Here is a 22,839-nt window from a genome sequence, read left to right as displayed (position 1 = left end):
TCTGTGCTAGTGTCTTATTGGGCCAGGGTGATGTCAGTGGACTTATCATCACATATATGGGTGACCCTAAGGTGGTTCAGGTGCTCCTTGATCCATTAAATGTTATTTCTGCATTACAAACCTGGATTTGATGAACTGACTCTCTGTGGGATGGAAAAGATCCGTGTGAACAATTGCCAGGATGGAGCACAAATTTCTTCAGACACATTTGAAGCTCAGACCACCAGACCTCGATGCCTAACACAGAAGTTAGGCTTCCAGGTCTGGAGTTCTTCCTGATCTTTCTCAAACAGGATCAGCTCTGATCTAGTAACTACCCTCCCTCATGAATATGTAAATTGCAGGTTCTGGTTGTGAGTAAATAATGTCCCCATGCCCTACAGCAGCAGGCTATTACCCCATGGCCCCAGTCCAGAGCACACAGGTTTTCAGCATGGACAGGAGCTGGATCATCCTCTACCTGGTGGCAGCAGCTATAGGTAAGTAGATCCCCTGTCTTAGGCCCAAGGGGGAGAGAGACGGTGAAGTGACAGTGGCATCCACTCTGTTTCTCCTTCCCAGGAGTCCATTCTCAGGGTCATCTGCAGCAGTCTGCCTCTGAACTGAGGGCTCCTGGAGCTGCAGTAAAGGTGACCTGCAAGGATTTTGACTCTAATATCTTCCCCATTGCCTATATGAGTTGGGTGAGGCAGAAGCCTGGACACGGGCTTCAGTGGATTGGAAACATACTCCCAAGCATTGGTAGAACAAACTATGGACAGACCCTTGAGGACAGAGCCACACTGACTGCAGATACACAGTTGAACACAGCCTACATGGAGCTCAGCAGCCTGACATCTGAGGACTCTGCAGTCTATTACTGTATAAGACACACAGCATTGCAACCACATCCTGAGTGTGTGAGAAACCCTGGAGGAGCAGGAAGCTGCCGTGGTCCGAGATGGCAGAGAAGATCAGCCTGGAGATGTGCTTAAAACAAACATTCTGGGTGTCCCTCATCTGTTCCTTCACACAGATCTGCCAGCTTCTCAGAACCACAACTCTGCATGAAGTGATGCTGATTTAGGGTGCCTTAGTGTACACCACACCTTGATATTCTCTTCACCTGTGACCACCTCTATTCAGAGGTTTCTTTATTAAAAAACAATAAAAGTGAAAAGTGTGAATCTGCATTCTGGTAAAAATATCTCTGGACAGTCTGAGACTGGGACCTTTGTGGGCCTAGGTTTTAATAAACCAATATATGAATGAGGGGCATAATAAATTCTTGCTGTGTAATCTAGCAGAATTTCCATTCTCTTAGAATGTGAGGTATGTATCATAATGTAACACCACATAAGTATAATTCTTATAACTTTTCAAGAGTATTATTAAGTAACTTTTCACAAAAATTGTTAATATAATCAATGTATGCTCATGTTCGTTGAGGTAGGTTCTGAGATCACACAGTATTCTCTGGTCCCATACTTATTTGCTTCCCAGTGTCACCCAACTGCCCCATAATCTCAACCCTTTATAGAGCATGGACCTGTACTGATACTCCATCATTGCTCAGAGGCTATTGGATACCTGGTGGTTCCCTTTGCTCTACAGAGTGTTTGGAATTTGGCCTGGTAGAGCATTTGTAGACACCGTCAATCAGTTGTGCTGTCTATCAGTTCAGTTCATCATCAGTGATCATTGCTACAGCTGGATCCAGCAACACCAAAGCACAGACTGGGTTTCATGGATCTGGAAAACAACTGAGGCACAGATCATCATTCATTCTTGGAATATCTGATCAACAGAAGCATAGACAATGAAGACAGAAAGAAGAGCCACGGTGTGGGAACTGTGCATGAGCCTGTAGACAAACTTAAAATATTAGATTCTCCAAAGTAGCAGACAGCACGGTAGAGACAACAGTGCCTTAGAAGTAAATGGTATCAGAAGCTGATAAGAATAAGAAAAAAATGGTGCCAAGTACCACAAGAGTAACAGAACTGTGCTGTTTTCTGGGATTTTGTTTTTTACTTTGTTGTTGTTGTTTGTTTGTTTGTTTGTTTTTGTTTGTTTGTTTGTTGTTTTTTCAAAATGGAGTGTTCTGGAAGTCTCTACAATTTTGTTCAAAGGACTGCAGAACCTGGAAAAGCTTTTGCTGTTATTGCTGCATAACATTTTGCCATTATTGCACTTTTTATAATATATATATATATATATATATATATATATATATATGCTAATTGAATCTCAAATATGTGATGAATCCAAGGTGTTTCAGTGAGTGTTCACCTGTGCATGCAAATTTGATTTCATCTTTAGTAAGTAGAAAAGTTTTATGCTTGCCAAAAAAATATTGACACACTGGAAGACTAATGTGACACAATTTCAAATTTATGTGTAACCTAGAAATGATGCACTTATGGGAACAGAGATCAGAATTGTGGCTATTAGGCTTCAATGTGGGTCTTTTAACAATGGGGAAATGATTGGTTTAAGGATATAAAACTGCAGTTGGACAAGAGGCATGGATTCTACGAAGTCTTGAGGTCTACTGAGAGCATGATAAATATGGTTGATAACAATATGCTATATTTTAAAAGTTGTGAGAGAGTATACTTTAAGTGTTCTCAAAACAAAATTGATGAATATGTGTGATATAATATGTTCATTGGTTTAATTTAGCCATGCCATTGTGAACATACTGTATTCTGTATCATAATTGTACATGCCTTTATTTATGAGCTAAATAAATGAATGAATAAAAATGAATGACAAGATATAAAATTGCGTGTACAAAGGGAGTGGTAAAAAAAGAAAGTTGTGCACTGAGGGGTGATAGGCGAATTACTTCTGTGTATGTTTATCTTTTTGATTGTTTAATAAAGTTCTGTTTGGCCAATGAAACAGCAAGTTAGACAGGACTAGGAATCAAAGAGGATTCTGGGAAATGTAGTAGAGAAGTGGTGATCCAGGCAGGAAGTGACATAGCAAGGAGACTCATATCTAAGCAAGGAAACAGGAAGTGTCCCCCTTTTCCCATTCACCTCCTCCAGCAGCAGGATGTGAGCCACCAGCAAGAAGGGATGCCAATAAGTTGTCTGATAAGATAAGTCTTATAAAATGTATATTTTTATGATAATTAAGAATGAGCTAACAGATGAGAATCCTTGTCATTGGCCAAGCAGCTTTGAACCTAATACAAGTTTCTGTGTATTCATTTGGGCCCTAACTTAGGCAGGCGGGTGGCATAAAGGTCACACGTGGTGGTGGGGCTCAGGTGGCTTTTGGCAGAAAGATTTATCGTAACAGATTCTAGCAGCCTTTGTGGATTTCTTTGCCAGAATTATCACATTCAGAGACTGCGGTGTTGATAGAACAGAAGCCATGCAATCGACTGTCTCCAGCTGCTTCTCTCCTTCAACATTAAGTCCATCTGATTTATGATATTGAAGATAGAGCTAAACAGACAAGAGTTATCTGACTCTCTGTAGCATATATTATTGTACTAATGTGTGTAAGAATAATTCAGAGATTCATACTGAATTGGAAACAACATTATACACTGTTATATTAGCTTTTCTCATTCCTTCCAAATCCATCCTTCATGAATGAACACTGTCAACTCCTGGAGAGCTTTAATGACACATGCCCTGTCCAAGAATAAGAGGAAAATTGTCATGGAATAGGAGAGAGAGAGACACACACTCACACACACACACACACACACACACAGAGTGAGAGAGAGAGAGAGAGAGAGAGAGAGAGAGAGAGAGAGAGAGAGAGAGAGAGCCCAATTGAGAGAAAAATATAGAGCTCTGTCTAAGGACATGGACCTTCATCCTTGAGGAATCTTGAAAAATATATGTCCTCTCCTCCCCAAATAGCGGATGGAAAATAGCTTGATATTCAGTGTAAATTTGCTTGATTTCTTCTTCCTTCTCAAGTTAATGTATTTTTAGTGTTGTTAACTGATCTGTGAGTTCCAAGCCCCTGCCTTCTCCTGTTGACTTCTGTATCTGAATGTTTCAGAAATTCATAAATGAACATAGGGGCTCCATCTGACCTGAAGACTTACTGTGTGTCTCTGACCTCAGGTGCTCAGACCGAGTTATAGCCTGATGAAGGCAGAAAGGACCCTGATCTATGGTCTTGTCATTTATTATATTGGGAACTGCTAGAGCTGGATACTACTGAAACATGGGAGGAGCCTGGCTTTGAGGGGGACACTGACAGTAATATTGGAACAACATGAAATCCATCTCTGAAACATCCCGTCTGCATCTCCCAGTAAACAAAGCCATTTATCCCTGCAGCTGAGCTCTGTGAGCACTGAAGTTTAGGGATGTGTTACAATGCAAGACAGACAGTGTAGCTTCAGTGTAAGCAATGACAAACCAACATGCAGGGGAGCTTGGAACCAGCAGGGGTCGCAATGGAGCAAAGACTCCCCAGAAGAGAGCTGAGGTTGGAGTGGAGGGGACTCTGTGTCCTCTGTGGTTTCCTTTCTTGAGTCTACTAGCTGACCTGCACCTGCTGTTGCTGACATGTGATGTTTCCATGCACGAATACGGTAAAGATTCTTTGTCAAACTTTCTATGGGTTTCTATTTTCTTGCTTATTTTACTCAGTTTGCATTTACATTTTACAATTTTATTTGAAAAACTCTTTACAATGTAATCTGTTCACTGATTCCCACCCCCTACTCTTCCTATATTTTCCTGTATCCTCTCCTAACCAACTCTACACACTGCCTTCTCTTCAGGAAAAAAAATCAAATAGACAAAAATAATTTAGGAACGTGATTAATACCAAACAAAAATAAAACAGCCAACACTCTCACACACAAGCACACACAAAATCCAAAACCCAACTCTGTAATCATGATATACAGTCAGATATAGTGAAACAAAAATGCACAATGTGATATGATTGAAAACCTTTTAAAAATACCCTTGAGTACATTTTTGTCAGAGCCTGTGAAGTAGCTGAGCATGTAAAGGTGTCTACTGTCAAACTTAGCAGCATCAGTTTGATTGCTTGGACCCACATGATAGGACATAAGAATCGAATTCCATAAGTTGTCTTCTGAGGATCACACATGCACCTTGGTTCATGTCTCTCCTGTTCACACCACTGAAGACAGTATAACAATTTTAGGACCCGCACAGAGCTGAGAATCTATTGGCATTGATATCTGACGAGGAAAATATAATCAGATTTATTTGGAAATTTTCTGGAGGTTTCTGGTGTACTAGTGAAAGACTCCACCTATGTGTATATAGATGTTATTATTTAATGAATTAAAAGAGGTCATGAAGAGGGACAGAGACATAGGAAAGGCCCCAAGAGGAACCAGTGTGACACAATGGATATAGATATGATCATACTGTATTTTATACATGGATTAAAATTTCAAAAATTATAAAATATAAAAATAGCAATTTTTCTATTTTTAGAAGTTTCATACTCATGTAATTTATATACTATTATTTTTCCCATAATTTCCTCTCTTCATTTTCTTTCCCCTCCTACTTTACCTTTATTCTAATAGACAATTTCACTCATGCTTCATCATGTATTTCTATTCATAATTATATACAAGCATGCAATATCTAAAATCTGCTGATTTTAGTCTCACTTAATGTCTGATTTCTGAGATGGTCTTAATCAGTTTATCTCTAACTGCATCCATTTATCTATAACATATAATTTCCATATTCCTTGTAGAAGAAAAACTTCTGTTGTGTTGTTTATTTAAACATGTCTTCTTGATGAGATCCTCTCTTAACAGATACATAGTTTACATCCACAATTTAGTGATGCTGCTACAATAGTCATTGTTGAGCAAATATTTCTGTGGTATATTTGCTTTGTTTCAATTGGGATGGATTCTTAGTATACAATTTGTTGGCAAATATTCATTACATATATCTGAATGGAGGATGTGAACTTCAAACTTAGCAGGTTTTAAATTTCCTGTCACTGCCATCACCATCACAGCCACCATCTGTAAATTAATCTGATAACCTTGTCACACACTGGGGCCACTGTCTCAGGTCTGACATTGAGGATACATACTTACTCAAGCAAACATTTCTCTGCTAAGATTTATGTTTCAGTCCCACACAGCCTATGAACACCTGCCTGACAGCAATTCCTGGACACCCTGGAAAGAAATTGGGCCATAACTCCTTGACTGCACTGGATCCTACTTACTCAGTTTCAACTGACACTCCGAACAGAACTTCGGGTACTGACTTCAATCAAGTTGAAGATTTCAAGTGAGATCTTCAGTCAAGTGAATCCCATCTAACACGGACTGGATACAATACATTGAAGACTTTCACTACACTAACATTTTCTTCCTACAGGACACCACAAGGCTATCTCTGTCCCATTTCAGCAGGAAGTAACTTGGAGGATGCTATGCCCCCTTTCCCCATTGTTGTCATTTAGGATAGTGTATATACCTAGTTAGGGATAGCATCCTATTGTTTATGGTTGGGATTGAAGGAGGTGTTCAGGCTTGGACACCTCTTTCAGATGACTTTAGGGTTTAGTTAAAATAGATAGTTAGCGTGTAACATAAGCAGATTGTTGTGTCTTCTTATATTTCTCCTTTATGATTGTTAATTTTGGATACTTTACATTGTTAAGTTTTAATCCACTTTTAGACTACAAGGGGAATTGTAGGGGATGCTGTAGTCTTGCCTGCCTAGGGCCTGGCTACAGGTGTGCCTAACCACACCTGCAAGGGCGTGGTCAGGGTGACCTAGAGTGAGGGATGCTTACTTGGTGCTCTGCTTTCATTTTCTTCTTTGGCTTCATATGTTTACCACTGTCCCACCAGCTGGCTAGGACACTCTGTAAGTAAAGCTTTTCCCTATTAAATTCCCTTGTATATTTACCTGGCTCCACATTGGTAATTTCCTACATTAGAGAAAGGGTAAAATAAGAAGTTTGGGGCATTTTTGTCTGTGTGTACATTTGAAACTTTTTTAGTTCCATGGACCTTGTGATTCAGAGAGGGGGGCCAAGAGCAGGAGACAGGGACAGAGACAGAGATAGTGACACAGAGAGTGAAGGACATCCCACCCTCAGGAGTAGGGAAAGTAAGCAGGAATATTAGGGAACACAGAGAAGCAGAGCTGGCCTGAAAGCATCCCTGACTGAGGGAGTGCTTTGGTTTATCAGGAACTGGAAGGCACACAGTGTCCCAGGGGCCAAGGACTCTGACCTGGTAACCTATGACATGTGCCTCTCAATGTAGCTAGACTGGAACAACTCCATGATTCCAGGCAAAATGTGAAAGGTCAAGCAATAACAAGAAGACTAATTTTCAAAGGTTCAGTGACTTAGCATGCCATAATTCTCTGTGGTCACTCTGCAGTAACAGTGTGTAGGGATGAGCTGGATCCAGCTGCCAGCAGGGAAGTCGATGGTGTTGAGAGAATTATTAATAATGATAGAGGCACCGCTTACAATCAGTCTTTGCCACATCATTCAGTGCTTCCAGGAAAACAAGAGCCTATTTTCCTGAAGATGAGCTCTGTGAAGATTGAAGTAGTTGGAATATGTTGCTGCTCAAGCCACACTTTGAAACTTTATTGTAAGCCAAGGCATATCAAGACCAGCAGGGGTCACAGTGTAGCCACACATCAGCAGGATAGAAATGAGATGAGGGCAGGAGGGGACATCACTCTCTCTGTGGACTCCTTTTAAATGTCTGTTAGCTGAACAACACCTGTTGCAGTTGGTAAGTGACATCTCCAATATTCAAACACAATAGAATCTCTTTGGTAATTATTGCATGTTTTATTTTTTGTTTTATTAAGATTTGTTGTTGATGTTTGAAAACTATCTTTCCTATACTATTTTTAGATCACAATTTCACTACCCTGTTCCTCCCTGATCTTTAATATCTCCTTACCACTCAACTTTACAATGTCTCTATAAAAAGTCAGCACACAGACAAAAAAGTAAAGGATAAAACAGCATACATAAACACACACACACACACACACACACACACACACACACACACACACACACACACAGGTAACACACAGTGTTAACAAGCTGGGAAAGTAAATAGTGTTAGTTCATGAGATAATAACACAAATTCTCCCAAATGAGGAGCTTTTGAAATATCTAATCACAATTATTACCACCCAACTGAAACCAATATTTTAACCAAGAGAACTAAATATCTGAGGTTGGGATTATATTTGTAAATAAAGGGTTTAGGTTTAAGACACATCCACAGGATCTGCACAGGTCTCAGGAATCACAATTTCCACAGACAGGATGAGGATTTGGATCTCAGTATCCTGCTGCCTGACTCAGGTGTCCTTTACCTCCTTCTTCTCCAGTTGGACTAGGTCCTTATCTAGGAAGCACCCTGATCATGAATATGCAAGTGAGTCTATGGTGGTAAATACAGGGATGTCCACACCAACAACAACACATGATCAGTGTCCTCTCCACAGTCACTGAGCACACAGGTCCTCACCATGGGATGGAGCTGGATCATCCTCTTCCTGGTGACAGCAGCTACAGGTAAGGGCTCCAAGTTCCAGACTTAAGGAGGGGCCATGCTCTGAGGTGACAGTGACATCCACTCTGCCTTTCTCTCCACAGGTGTCCACTCCCAAATCCAGATGCAGCAGAGGTCTGGACCTGAACTGGGGAAAACCTGGGGCTTCAGTGAAGCTGTCCTGCAAGGCTTCAGGCTACACCTTCGCTAGCTATGATACACAGAGGATGAAGTAGAAGCCAGGACAGGGACTGGAATGGGTTGTATATGTTTATCCTGGAAATGGTGGCACTGACTACAATCAGAAGTTCCAGGGCAAGGCCACACTGACTGTAGACAAATCCTGCAGCACAGCCTACATGGATCTCAGCAGCCTGACATCTGAGGACTCTGCAGTCTATTACTGTGCGAGAGACACAGTGTTGATTCCACATCCTGAGTGTGTCAGAAACCCTGGAGGAGCAGGAAGCTGCCCTGGGACTGAGATAATAGAGAAGATCAGCCTGGAGACTTGCTCAGAAATGATCATTCTGAGTGTGACTTGGACTGTCTCTTTCGCACAGTACTATAGTGACTTTGTTCACTTTTCCAAAGCAAAGGATGTCTGAGAATGATGTGAAGCTGATCCAAGATGCCCCCTACAATGCACCAGGCTTGACCTCATCTTTATCAGTGACCACCTCCATTGACATGCTTCTTAATGAAACAAAAATAAAGACTAGCTGTGTCAGTACTTTATGACATAAACATCCTTTAAATCTAAGAGACTGGACTAGATGGGAATAAACTAGTACATGAATTTGAACTGTAAAATACAAATCAACAATATCAGGCAAACAAAAACCTGTTTCATCCCACTTTGCTGTATCTGATAATACACCAAGTTCTTTGTTTCAATTTGTTCCCGTAGATTTGTGGGGAGTTACTTTACCTTTCCCTTGCAAATATAATTTTAAACTTTTATTTATAAGTAAGTCTAATTGAAATGTATTTGTTAGTGGTAATCAAATTTCTTATTGTTTAGTCTTAGTGATGGAGCTGAACGCCATGCTGTGGAGGACTGAGGGTGTGGAATTTTCTGCTTAGGGCTCCTGATCAGAGCACTGGGGCCAGATCTTTGGGTTTCCGAGCTCGGAAAGTAAGAGGACCTTTCATGACATTAGGAACCCTGTGTACTCATTCTCTTGTTTCCTGAAACCAGATCATCTTTGACATAAGTTCTGCATTGACATTGACTGGACATTGTTGTACGGTGCATAGTGCCCTCCTCCATACACAATATTTCTGTTCTAAGCGGCAGCAAGGAAGCCTTATGACTTCTCTTTATTGTTTGCTCTATTATAACTTTGGCATGTCTGAAGTCAATAATTTCTGTCTAAGAATCTTTTTTTCTTTTAGTTTTGCTTATACTTAGTAGAGTCCACATACTCCTTGATGGTACAAATGTTGAATATCATGAATAGAAATAATTCTGTCTTGATGTAATGGGAACAATCTGATGATATTAAGACAACAAAGACAAGAAAAACATCAAAGTGGGATAATAGGGGCCAGCAAGGGTGTTTTCTGACTCTACTCAGAGTTTACTCTTCTCAGTTAACCACACACAAGGCCCAGGGGACCATCTCCTATGGCAGTTAGAACCCTCCCTAGAAAGACACAAGATCAGTTAGTTCCTAGAATCCATGTCTCTATCCTGGGAATGCTACAATAACAGAAATGACCCAATTCTTCAATCACCATGAAGACAGTTTATCTCTAAGTGGAATAAATTTCTCTATTGAAGAACTAGGCCCCACGTGTGTTGACAGCAAATGGGGTTTTAGAGCAGAAAGGACAAATGTACTTGTGGTCCTATCCCTAACCCGGAATCAAAATCCAATTATAGCATCTTTCAAATGAAAAATTAGATTATCTGAGGGATTCTGACTGAGAAAACCAAATACCCCTAAGCATAGGCTGCAGGTCCATCAGCTGATGTCCTCAGGTATCCAATTCTAATGAAATTTGGAGGCTCCCTGTTTCATTTTTATCATACAGTTCCTTCTCCTATATAGAACAGCTTCTAATTTTGTGTTTTTATGGTATTCCTGAGCATGTAAATCTGGAGGTTTCTGCATCCTCACCTGTTTCTTGTGCATTTTCCTCCAGTTTTTTTTGTTTGTTTTGTCCTGTTCCAATGTGTTATTTTTATCTAGTTTTACTTTATTATATTTTGTTCACTAGAAGCCTATTTGTTTTCAAAAGACAAGAAGGTATTCAATATGGATGGAGAGGACTTGGGAGTTGAGGAGGAGGAGGAATTATGGGATGCAGCTGACTCTATCAGCAGGTGTTTCCTCTACATTCCACAGTCTGGATGGAGCGAGAAGTAGGTGTGGAGCCTGTGCTACAACAAGATGACAGCCAGCTAATTTTCTGGGAATGATTGAAGACCATCATATTTGTGGAAAAGGGAAGAAAAAATTGAGCAGTGTGGGCTTCCTGATCAAAAACCAGGAACTCAGGAATACAAGCATGAAAAGAACATTAGCACTGAGCTAAGACCTTAAAACTAAAGGGGTCTGGTGGCATTGAGGGAGTGGGTTATCATTTCATACATGTATAAAAATTCCAAAATATTGTTTAATAAAACTATTCAAATTTCATGATAGGCATACCTGTTATAAGTTGTGTTTAAGATACATTAGTATACAGAATCATAATAATTTAAAACCCTTACATCAAAGTAATATTTAAAACTAAGATCTAAATATGAGTGAAAAGACATGTTTGTCTTTGTCAGTCTGGGTTACCTCACTCAAAACTGTTCCTCAGTTTAACCAGTTATCCAGAAATTGATTTTGTTTTTCTTTTCTTGCAAATGCAATTAATCTGTTCCTATTCATCAGATTTCTATTTCTCATTATCTGTTTATGTACACCTAGAATGATTCTATTCCATAATCAGTATGAATATGGTTTGTCTCCTTGAAGTTTCAAAAGCAAGACTGATACAGATTTGTAGTTGTTTCTTTGAATCTTAGTCACTTTCCTGGGAAAACCATAGAAACAGTAGAGACACAACCCACAAGATCCAAAACCCACTGTGAAGTTCCTTTCCTTCGTTCAGAATAAACTCAACAATGAAATATTATAATTCAACATTTTCTTCTCATGTAAGATGTCATTATTTCAAGATTCCTCATCCTGTGACTTATTGTCCAAACCTTATGGAAGTGCCACACCTTCAAGAGTTCAGATAGACAGAACGATACCTGAACACAACCTAGAGACCAGGCAGGAGATGCCTTGGTTAACCCAGACATGGAACCTCTGCTTCCTCTAAGGGTATTAAAATTAAAAGTGAGTTAATACCTAAGGATGATAAACACACCCAAGCAAAAAGTTGGCTTGCTCCAACAAATATATAAATTAGGCATTTGAATAGCTTTGTCACTTAACAAAATCTAACTCTGGAGAACAGTCATAATTCTTAAGCATATATTCTTCAGAAAAGGGGATCAAGTCTAGGCAATGGAGCATGCTACACTACTGAATTCAGTCCTCAAAGGAGGCTTTAGATTTTAATATTTCTATTCAACATTAACTCAGCTTTATGTCAATTGTCTCTAAATTTTCAAAATGATATTTTATTATAATTCTGAAGAATGAGTTTTTGAAATGTTTAAAGGACAAAACATTGAAGAGTTTAGCACACACACAATAAGTGACATTTGAACATTGTTACTGCTAACTCATCCATTTAGCTTCTGCCTTCTGTTCTAATAACTGCCTCCTCTACTCTTTCAACCCTAGCATAGATGATATAGCAGGAAGAAATGCAAATTTGTCTCCCTCTGCTCATGAAAACCAGCCCAGACCCGAGCCTGTAGCTCTAGCAGAGGGGCCCAGTCCTGACTTCCCTTGTCTCCCATTCAGGGATCAGCACTGAACACAGACCTCTCACCATGGAGTTGTGGTTGAGCTGCATCTTCCTCGTATCTATTTTTAAAGGTTGTTCATGGGAACAAGAGATGCTGAGTGTGTGGGAGCCCGAGTAAGAAGAGGGCGTGAGTAAGAGGGACAATGGATGTGTGTAACATTTTCCTGACCCAAATTCTCTACTATTGCAGGTGTCCAGTGTGATGTGCAGCTGGTGGAGTCTGGGGGAGGCTTCATAGTTCCTGGGGGTTCCCTGAAACTCTCCTGTGCAGCCTCTGGGGTCACCTTCAGTGATTAATACATGAGCTGGTTCTGCCAACCTCCAGGGAAAGGGCTGGAGTGGGTTGCAGAGAGTAGAAACAAAGCGAGTAGTTACACAACACAGTACAGTGCATCTGTGAAGGGCCCGTTCACCATCTCCAGAGATAATTCTAAAAGCATCCTGTACTTGCAAATGAACAGCCTGAAACCTGAGGACACAGCCACTTACTTCTGTGTAAGAGACTCCACAATGAGGGGACTCCAGACACAAACCTCGCTGCAGGGAAGTTTGTACCAACAGGGGGCACATTTCCCCTCCTCTTTCTTCCTTACAAACCCTCCTTTGTAGACCAGTGTCTCTGCCTTTAATATACTCCAGGCTTTATTGGAAGCTACCAAGTCCCTGCCATATCATGTCTCCTAGCCCAGATCCACCACAGCAGTCTGCACACACTGTGTGTTTACTACCCCAGTATCGCTTCCCTGAGGACCAGTCTCCAGTATCTTACGGTTTGACAGGAAACCTACGATGTCAGCTCACTACCAATGAACCTGAGTTTTCTGAATTATCTGGAGCTGGTGAGGGCGACAGCATTTAAATCTCTGGGGCTGGTAAAGAAGGGAAGGAACACACACACACACACACACACACACACACACACACACACACTCACACTCTCAAATATTCACACACTCACACGAACTCTCAAACACTAACACATATGCACACACATTCACACACATACACACATACACACACTCACACACTCACACATATGCACACAGACACACTCACACACACACTCACACACACAGACTCACTCACACATTCACACACTCACACACATACTCACACACACACACACACTTACACACTGACACACACACACACTCACACACACACTTACACACTGACACACACACTGACACACTGACACACACACTCACTCACACTTAAGGTGTCTGTGTCAGCTTCTGGCTCAGTTCTTCATTTCTTTTCTTACTTCTATCTGGATCCGTCCCCTCTATCCCTCTTGTCTGGCTCCTAAATCTCCTTCTACATCTTTCCTGGTGTTTTCCTTCTCCTGTCTTCATTCTTTCCTTACAGCTCACCTACCACAGTAGAATCTTTCCAACAATACAAAAATTACTATGTGGTTACATTCTACTTTTCAAGTGAATTCTTACAATGAATACAAGTAAAAAAAAATAGCATGTTTTCCATATTCCTTACATGGTTCACCTTTTAGGTATTACAGGTGAAAAACAAATCACCCAAGGAAAACATACATTCATATCCAAGCAATTTGTTACAGATTAACAATGTCAAAGCAAGAAAGATATTGTTTTACTGCCAGGCTGCATCTTGCAGTTACAAAGAAAGGACCAATAATTTTATTATTTATCTCTAAAGATAATCTTTTATTTATTTATTTATTTTTTTATTAGTTCTAGATAGGGAACAAGCTTATTTCAAGTCCCTTCTCCCTCTCCCTCCCCTCACCCCCAAACTTCCTCCCCCACCCCAGCTCCCCCACCCCATCCACCCACCACTCCCCAGGCAGGGTAGGGCCCTCAACGGGGGCTCTGCAAAGTCCACCAAGTCTTCCTAGGCTGATCCTGGGCCCTTCCCCAAAGAGTGTAACCCTTCATATGGGATGGGCTCTCAAAGTCCCTTCTTGCACCAGGGAAAAATACTAATCCACTACCAGAGGCTCCCTGAAGTACAGAGGCCTCCTTATTGACATCCATGTTCAGGGGTCTGGATCAGTCTTGTACTGGCCTCCTGGACAGCATCTGGGGTCGATGTGCTCTCCCTTGTTCAGGTCACCTGTTCCTGTGGGTCTCTCCATCCTAGTACAGACCCCTTCGTTCTTCATTCCTCCCTCTCTTCAACTAAATAATCTTACAAAAAATCTTAGAAGAATCACAAACCTAAAATTTATATATGAAAAAGAAACATCTCTATTTCAAATCCTCAGGGTGCACCCCCACTCATTAACAGATCTGTTTATATGCATATACACTATATATTATATTGGTAAGGGTAAGGGCAGAAAACGGCACAAGGAATGAATCATTGCCTCTTGTCGCCAACCAATCCTAGCAAGGAAGGCATGTCAGCCAACAATAACTGGCTGCTGTATATTTTTTCCTGGACCTTAATGAGATCTTTCATTCCACTCTGTGCCTTTTTAAACTTCAGGTTATTTCCCAAGGTTTTCACCTTGAGCTGTTAGCAAAAACACCTTCAACTAGCCTTAAGTCATTCCAAAAGATTTCTTTCAGTGTGGATGCACTTTTAAACCTGTAAGCACATCTCCCAACACTAAGATTAAAAGAATTTGGGCTAGTTGGACTTCTGTGACTCAAATCTTTCTCTTAATGATTAACCTAAGCCACAGTCTGTAAGACTCCACAATAGAAAGTCACATGTTCTAACTGTGTGACATTTCATTGTACTTATTTTCTATTCTCTGAAGCCCCTGTTTTACTAGGGGCAGTATTTCATCCTATCTTTATTTATATTAACTTTTCCACAAAACTAATCTCTGTCACAATAAAAGGGGTTCCCAACCTGAGCAGACAGCAGTACTCAGGGCTACATACAACTCAGGGAGTGCCATGTCCATCAAGGTTGAAGCTCACACAGTAGGGACAATACTTACAGAAAAGAGCTACAGAGCACACGGCAAAGCAATGTCCACTGCCCTGTATAATCCAGAACATGAAGGACTGGGGGAAACTAACATTAAAATGCATCTTTCTTCTGTTTGCCAGTATAAATGAAATGGATGAGACTCTGTGTTTACCAGGGAGAATATCTTAATATGATACAAAACTTTCCAACAATTATCTTTATTGCCAGACTATCCAAAGCACACTTATACACAAACTAGGACCTGACATTTCTAGGCTCCCACAACAGAACTTATCATATACCAGGAAGACATGCAAATAAGGCCTCTGTCTTCTCATGAAAACCAGCCCAGAACTGACCCTGAGCTCAGGCAAGGGAGCCCAGCCCTGGATTCCCAGGTCTCACCATTCAGTGAACAGCACTGAACAACACCCACACCATGGATTTGGGGCTGATTTGGGTTTTTCTTGTTGCTCTGTTAATAGGTACTGAGTATGTTTGTGTACAAGAGTGGTATAAATACCAAGCTTGTTTGGCCAGTACTGACAGGAGTCTCTGAGTTTGCAGGTGCCCAGTGTGAGGTGCAGCTGGTGGAGTCTGGGGGTGGCATAGTGCAGCCAGGACAGTCCCCGAAACTCTCCTGTGCAGCCTCTGGATTCACCTTCAGTGACTACTGGATGGGTTGGGTCCGCCAAGCTCCCGGCAAGGGGCTGGAGTGCATTGCAGAAATTAATGGAGATAACGGTACCACAAAGTATACACTATCCTTGAAGGATCGATTCTCCATCTCCAGAGACAATGCCAAGAACACTCTGTACCTGCAAATGAACAGTGTGAAGTCTGAGGACACCGTCACTTATTACTGTGTTATAGACACAGTGAGGAGATCTCAGTGTGAACCCAGACATAAACCTCACTGTGAGGCCGCTCACAGCCACCAGGGGGCGCACAGCACACACAAAGCACAGGTTCAGCCCAGCAAATAATGCAGACATGATCCTATCTAGTATATGGCTCCATTTTTTTTTTAATCTAACAAGTTTCCGCGGAATTCTCTCTACATGTATGAACTGAAGTGATATGATGATCTCAAAACATTATATTTTTGTACTAGTATAAAAATATGAGGCATAGTCCCTCATGAACTAAATGCAAACTGATAGAGATGAGGACATAAAGGACCCCGCCTTTGTCAATGAAATCACATGGTGAAGAAGTTGGCGGACACTCCTGAATATTTTCACATTCTAGGAAGAGGCTTGGTCAGATTTCATGATTATAATTCTCATAGAATGTGTGTTTAAGAAAAACCCAGGATTTAGGCAGAGCCAGGATTGTTAGACCATAAAATCTAGCTGGTCTGGAATCTTCTCTCTCACCTCCTCTGTCCCTGCAGTGTCCATCAGGTTCAGATCTGCCCAGATCTGTGTTTTCTAAACCAAAGCTCCCCAATACCACTGTCCCTCCTGTGTCTATATCATGTGCAGAAATCTATGAGCTGACCTGTATTCTAGTCTGCTTGACTCTGGTTGTTAAACACGGAGGCCAACACTGTTCTCCCATGATATCCTAGAGCTCAGCTGGGTCATCTACAGTTCTGGACCCTGGAGCCCATTCAAATGTGAATTAATAAATTAACAGATATTAGAGCCACAGGTTCAATTGTCCTGTCAGCATGTCAGTCAACACTCAAACAGTGGAGGCTGCACACAAAGCAATCCTGTGTCATTTTTCATAATTAAATATATTGACTGATAAATCAAACAGACGTGCATCCTGTATGTTAACTTCTGCTCCTCTTTCTGTAAGGAAAACCTAATTAAGGATCCCTGGTAAAATTAGGACTTACAACTGCCTGGGATAGAGCATGAATGAGATTGAGAAATAAAAGACGAGTGGATGTGTGATGGAAGTGAGGACGTCCTTCTGGGCGTCTGTGCAGGTCACTTGGAGGAATTGTTTCCTGCCTGGGGGACAGACGACAGCATCACAAGGCTCAAACAGAATCCATGGAGTCAGGGTCTATGGCATTTTAACTGAGGGGGTTAAGGGAAAAGACATGTACACTCTTTTGATGGTTTCCTTCTTTATGCTTTTTCTGAGTTCTATTCTCTTGTCTCATTTCTATCCAGAAATGTCCTTTCTTTCTCTCGTAATGTTTCCCTCCTCCTGATTCTTAATTTTCCCTTACAGTGTTTATACCCCAGCAAAATCTTTCAAGCAATACAAACATTACAATGTGGTTACAGTCAAACTTTCAAGAGAATAATTGCAGTGAATAAAAGCAAATAGAATAGCATATTTTCCACAACTCTTATATGCTTAAACATTATACATATTACAGATGAAAAGAAAGTTGTTGATGTAACCCATGTACAACCATACCCAAGCAACCTGTTATAGATTAACAGCATGAGCTAGCTAGGTGTTCTCAGACAGTTCTTTAACTGGCAGGCTGCAATTTGTGGCTACAAGGAAAGGGCCAATCATTTCATTCTTTAACTTGAAAGGTAATCTTATAAGAAATCTTAAAAGAATGAAAAATCTAAATTTATACTTGAAAACCAGCATTGTCACTTTTTATATCAGGAGATTGAAGGAAGAAATTGGTACAAGACATTAATCATCATCTTTGATCACCAACCATCCTGAGGATAAAAGCATGTCAACTAATGAAAATGAGGCTGCTTTGCATTTGTGACCTGAACTTAATGAATTTATAACTCAACTATGAGTCCTTGTGATGTTTAGATATTTTCTGTCTCATTTCATCTCAAAGCTATTATCAAATCATCTAATTCAACCTGCAGTTATTTTCAGGCTTGGTTGAAGCTATGATGCACACCAAAACCTGTGAATGCATCTTTCAACATTAAGATTGAAAGAATTTGGAACAGCCTGATTTCCAGGGACTCAATTGTTTTCCTTATTCATTAACCTAAACTACAGTCTATGTAGCCATGGAGGTGAAACTCAGAAGCCCTAGTTGTTAGACACTTATTTGTATTTATTTTTCATTATCAAACGAATATTTAAACTAAGTTTAATATTATCAATTAGACAGTACCGCTTAAGAAGAAATCATATTCAAAATAATGCACAGGTAGATATGTCCAGTAGAATGGGATGTTTACACATGAGAACACACTATATTACAGGCAGTGGGGGTCACCCCACACCCATTCACACCATTCAAGATACCAAAGAAAGATGGCAGCAGCAAAAATGAAAAGGAACAGCAAAAGCAAAAGACATTCTGGAGTCTATGGCCTCCAGGTTTTGCCTCTCAGAGATTCATCAATCTGGGCTTCATCTCCTGGTGAGGTGAGACCTGAACCTCAATTGCCCCCTGCAGCTCCTCTGACAGGGCCCCCTGCAGACACAGAAGTCAAAGCTCAGCTCTCCTTGAAGTTCAGCTTCTCAGTCACTCCCCACTTCTAGGCACAAATAGGTAAACATGCAGCAAAGGAAAACAGAATTAGATGATAAAACAAGAAATACACAGACTGTCTGGAAAATGCTCATGCATGTGATGAGCTGAACACTGGAATTCAGGCATGTCACATGACCTCCATACAGAAAGGGAGTTTCCCAAACTCTGGAAGCGGCTGCTCACAAAGCTATAGCTATGGAAGGAGTTTTAAGTTCACCAGCAATGAGGTCCACACAGTAGTGCTGATTTCACAAATAATGAGCACTGCAAAGCAATGTCACTTCTCTCCTAATCCCAGATGCGGAGAATTGAGTTGAAATGAACATGAAAATGAGTCTTTATAGAAAAAGGGATAATATGAGATGATTTGAAAATGATATAATTTCATAACATTTCCCCAACATTAACTTCATTATCTGATTCCCCAACATTAACATTATGATCTGATTCCTCCAGAAAATTAACAAAGAACGCAGGACCTGCCATCACCAGGCTCCACGACAGATCTTGCTATAAAGGAGGAAGACATGCAAATGAGCCCTCTCTCTGCTCATGAAAAGCAGCCCAGCCCTGAACTTGTAGCTCAGACAGAGCAGCTCAGTGTGGATCCCAAGACTTCACTCAGGGATCAGCATGGAGTTGGGGCTGAGCTGCATTTTCCTTGTTGCTCTTTTAAAAGGTAATTTATGGAGAGCAGTAGATGCTGACTGTGTGAGAGGACATTAATCTGAGGGACAATGGACATGTGTGATGATTTCTTGACCAGGATTACTTTGTTGTTGTTTTTAGGTGTCCAGTGTGAGGAGAAGCTAGTGGAGTCTGGGGGTGGCCTGGTGAAGCCCGGGGGGTCCCTGAAACTCTCCTGTGTAGCCTCTGGATTCACCTTCAGTAGCTACTGGATGAGATGGGTCCGTAGGGCTCCTGGCAAGGTGCTGGAGTGGGTTGTAGATATTAATTAGGATGGCAGTACCACAACACATGCACCATCTGTGAAGGGCCGGTTCACCATCTCCAGAGACAATGCCAAGAACACTCTGTACCTGCAAATGAACAGTGTGAAGTCTGAGGACACCGCCACTTATTACTGTACTAGAGACACAGTGAGTGATCTCAGTGTGAACCCAGACATAAACCTCACTGTGAGGCCGCTCACGACCACCAGAGTGCGCACAGCAAACACAGAACACAGGTTCATCCCGTAGACTATGAAGGCATAACTGACCAATCTTCTCAGCAGCCTAGGCTCCTTTCATCTTATAGTTCCCATTAAAGTCTCTCTAAATATTTGTGCTGTGGGTAACTGTTGTTCTCAATACATATCCTGTGTTTCTGTTGTTTTATAAGAAACTTGGATGCTCCTGTGTCTATTTTTCTCAGATTCAAGCAGATCCTCAGTCAGATTTCTTTATTAGGGTAGCATTTATATTTAAGGGGAATCAAGGGTAAGAAGGGGCCCATTACAGGTGCACAAATGCTCCCAAGGCTTAAACCTCCCCATCCCTCCCTGACAATGGTGCACATCAGGTTCAGACATGATCCAGCTGTGGTTTAAGCTAATTCAGTTTATTTCTCCATGAATTTCACCTCTGCTCATCATGATATTTTTATAAGCTTGTCCTTCAGGAAAGTTAGTTTAGTGTCTGTGTGTAGATGGCATTTCAAGGATTTTTTTTGTCTTCTAATTGACCTGAATATGGGATCACACCACCAGGAAGGTATTGAATATCTGCATCTGATCACATGATAATGTTCATGAGAAGTGAGATCTACTCACCTAGAAAATCTCTCACACGCAATTGGGCATTTTATGTAAATCTAACAGAGATCACTTTGGGTCTGGGGTTGTCCCATTAGCATTGACAGAGCCAGATCATTTCTCTCAGAGCCACATAAATTCCAGCTTTCTTCTCTGAGAAGTTCCTCTCACTGTGCAAAACACTGAGAAAGTTTGTCTTAGTAACTTTTCTGTAGCTGAAATAAAACAGCAAGACCAACTGTGATGAAGGAAACATGTAAGAAAAGAAAGAACTTCGTTGGGATTATGGGTTTCCAATAATCCAGTCCACGATTCACAAACTGAAGGCTGAGTGGCTGGAGCAGACATTGATATTTCATGATTTGATCCACAAGCAGGTAACAGAGAGCCACACTGACAATTCCATGAACCTGTAGAACCTCTAAGCCTTCCCTCATTGATTCACTGTCTCCAAATAAGAGGAGGCATAGTCTGGACAGTATCCCTGAAGTTCTCATAGAATCACAGACAAGGAAGCACCGTATGCATTTCTTGGGAGCCCTTACAGTCTGTAGTCGACAGCTGCCTCAACATTGCTATGAAAAACTATATCTCAAATACTCATAGCCCAAAAATCAGGAATAAATAAACAAGACACAAATATGAGATTTGCAGGAATGAAGAAATGGATAGACATCCAATCAGCCAAGTCAATTTCTACAGGTATTATAGTATTGATTTTTCTAGAAACAGCCTCTCATTGAAACCAGTTTTAATAGGGATATCTCCAAGAGCCAATAGTTAAAATCTGAACCACTTGCTATGTCTCACTTTGCAAAGAAATGGGAAGAAACTTGAGTGTGAACACAGACACAATCCTCCCTGTGATCAAGACCAGTAGAGACAATGAAGTACTACTGAGGCTGCTGGGAACTAGCAGACATCTCTTGGAGTATAGGAGGTTGGGGACTGTCCCATGTGGTTTCTCACAAACAGGCGTACAGCTGTTTAGATGTTGGAATAAGTGGCTTCCCCTTCCTCCTGTAACAATAATTTGGAGGCCCTCTGCGATATCATATTCTATTAACTACTGTTTGTTTAGTTTCTAATAAGTGTATCAATTTTTACCAATGGGGAATCTAAAGCATCCATTTGGCACATTGTATCTGATGAAATAAACATAAGAATAAACCTTTCCATATTTTTCAATGTGTCTGTAGAGTTGGTGATGGTTATTAGCTCAATGGGAAATCTAAGGGAATTCTAAATCATCTGAAAACCATTCTCTTAATTTCCTCACAGGTTGAGAAATAGCCAGAGCCTCCATGATTAATGTTATTTTACACAGTTAGTGGAACAACAAGTGGTCTATGTTTCAGGCTTCCAACATGTGAGTGTCTGTAATTGGGCACAGATGGTTATTATTTTCATACAATTATTGTTTGAGATTTGCATCCTTGTCAAGATTACTTTCTGACTCAGTGTCCCATGTAGTGATGCCTTTGAAGCTGTGTTCTGTACCTTCAGCTTGTGGAAATGTCTGAGTGACCATTGGGGGAAATGCTGGCCACATCCGCTTGAAGGCTGGTACAGGTGACGCTGACCATGCACACTTGGGTGTGGTCAGAGTGATGTAGCAAGGCTTTAAATATGAGGGTCACATGCATGCTGCTCTCTGTTCCCTCTCCTGCCTTGTGGTAAAGGACTGGCTCCGTAGTCTGAGTACTTCCTAATAAGCAATCTGTTTTTCACACTAGTTCTGACTCCATTGCGATCTGCATTAATTGTTGGGCTGATGCCAGATGATGTCACCTACAGTCTCTCTCTAACTCCCTTCCATTGGCCACAGCGTTCCTCATCACAGTTTTCTGCTAGTGTTTTCCAGTTCACATTGTCTGCATGCTCACTGCTGTGATCTCTGACTCAGCTGAAGGTAGGAAAGCTGGAGTGTTTACCTGTGGGTTAGAGAAGATCAATGGAAGTGAAAGACCCCCGAAGAGGCGCTTTCGTAGAGGGAGACCCACACACCCAGGAATCAGCGAGGCCACGAACTGGATGCAAAAAACAAGAGGCTTTATTGGAGACGCGGGTACCCGGGGCGACTCAGCTTCAGTGTGGCTAAGCGCCCCGAGCCAAGGGAAAGGGGTCCTTATATAGGGAAAAAGGCGCAAGCTAGGAGCAGGGATTCGATTGGATAATTCTAATGAGGCATTGTACAGAGCTATTCCCATTGGTCAATGTATATGAGGCGCTATACAGGGTTATTCAAATGAGGCAAAGTACAGAGTTATTCAAATGAGGTGAAACACAGAGTCTTTCAAATGAGGC

General features: G+C 41.2%; 1 pseudogene and 1 gene segment (V, D, J or C); both read left to right on the top strand.

Annotated features, from left to right (window-relative positions):
* Window positions 1–15,782: 15,782 nt before the first annotated feature.
* Window positions 15,783–16,329, top strand: LOC113838474. The segment is given in 2 exon segments: window positions 15,783–15,828; window positions 15,911–16,329. Coding segments are annotated over 2 exon segments (465 nt in total).
* Window positions 16,330–19,409: 3,080 nt separating this feature from the next.
* LOC113838475 lies at window positions 19,410–19,978 on the top strand (annotated as a pseudogene).
* Window positions 19,979–22,839: the final 2,861 nt, after the last annotated feature.

This window comes from Cricetulus griseus, chromosome 5 (assembly GCF_003668045.3).
Source record: "Cricetulus griseus strain 17A/GY chromosome 5, alternate assembly CriGri-PICRH-1.0, whole genome shotgun sequence".
Classification (NCBI taxonomy): Eukaryota; Metazoa; Chordata; class Mammalia; order Rodentia; family Cricetidae; genus Cricetulus; species Cricetulus griseus.
Note: the sequence above shows the minus strand (reverse complement) of the source record. Positions and strands in the feature narration are given on the sequence as shown.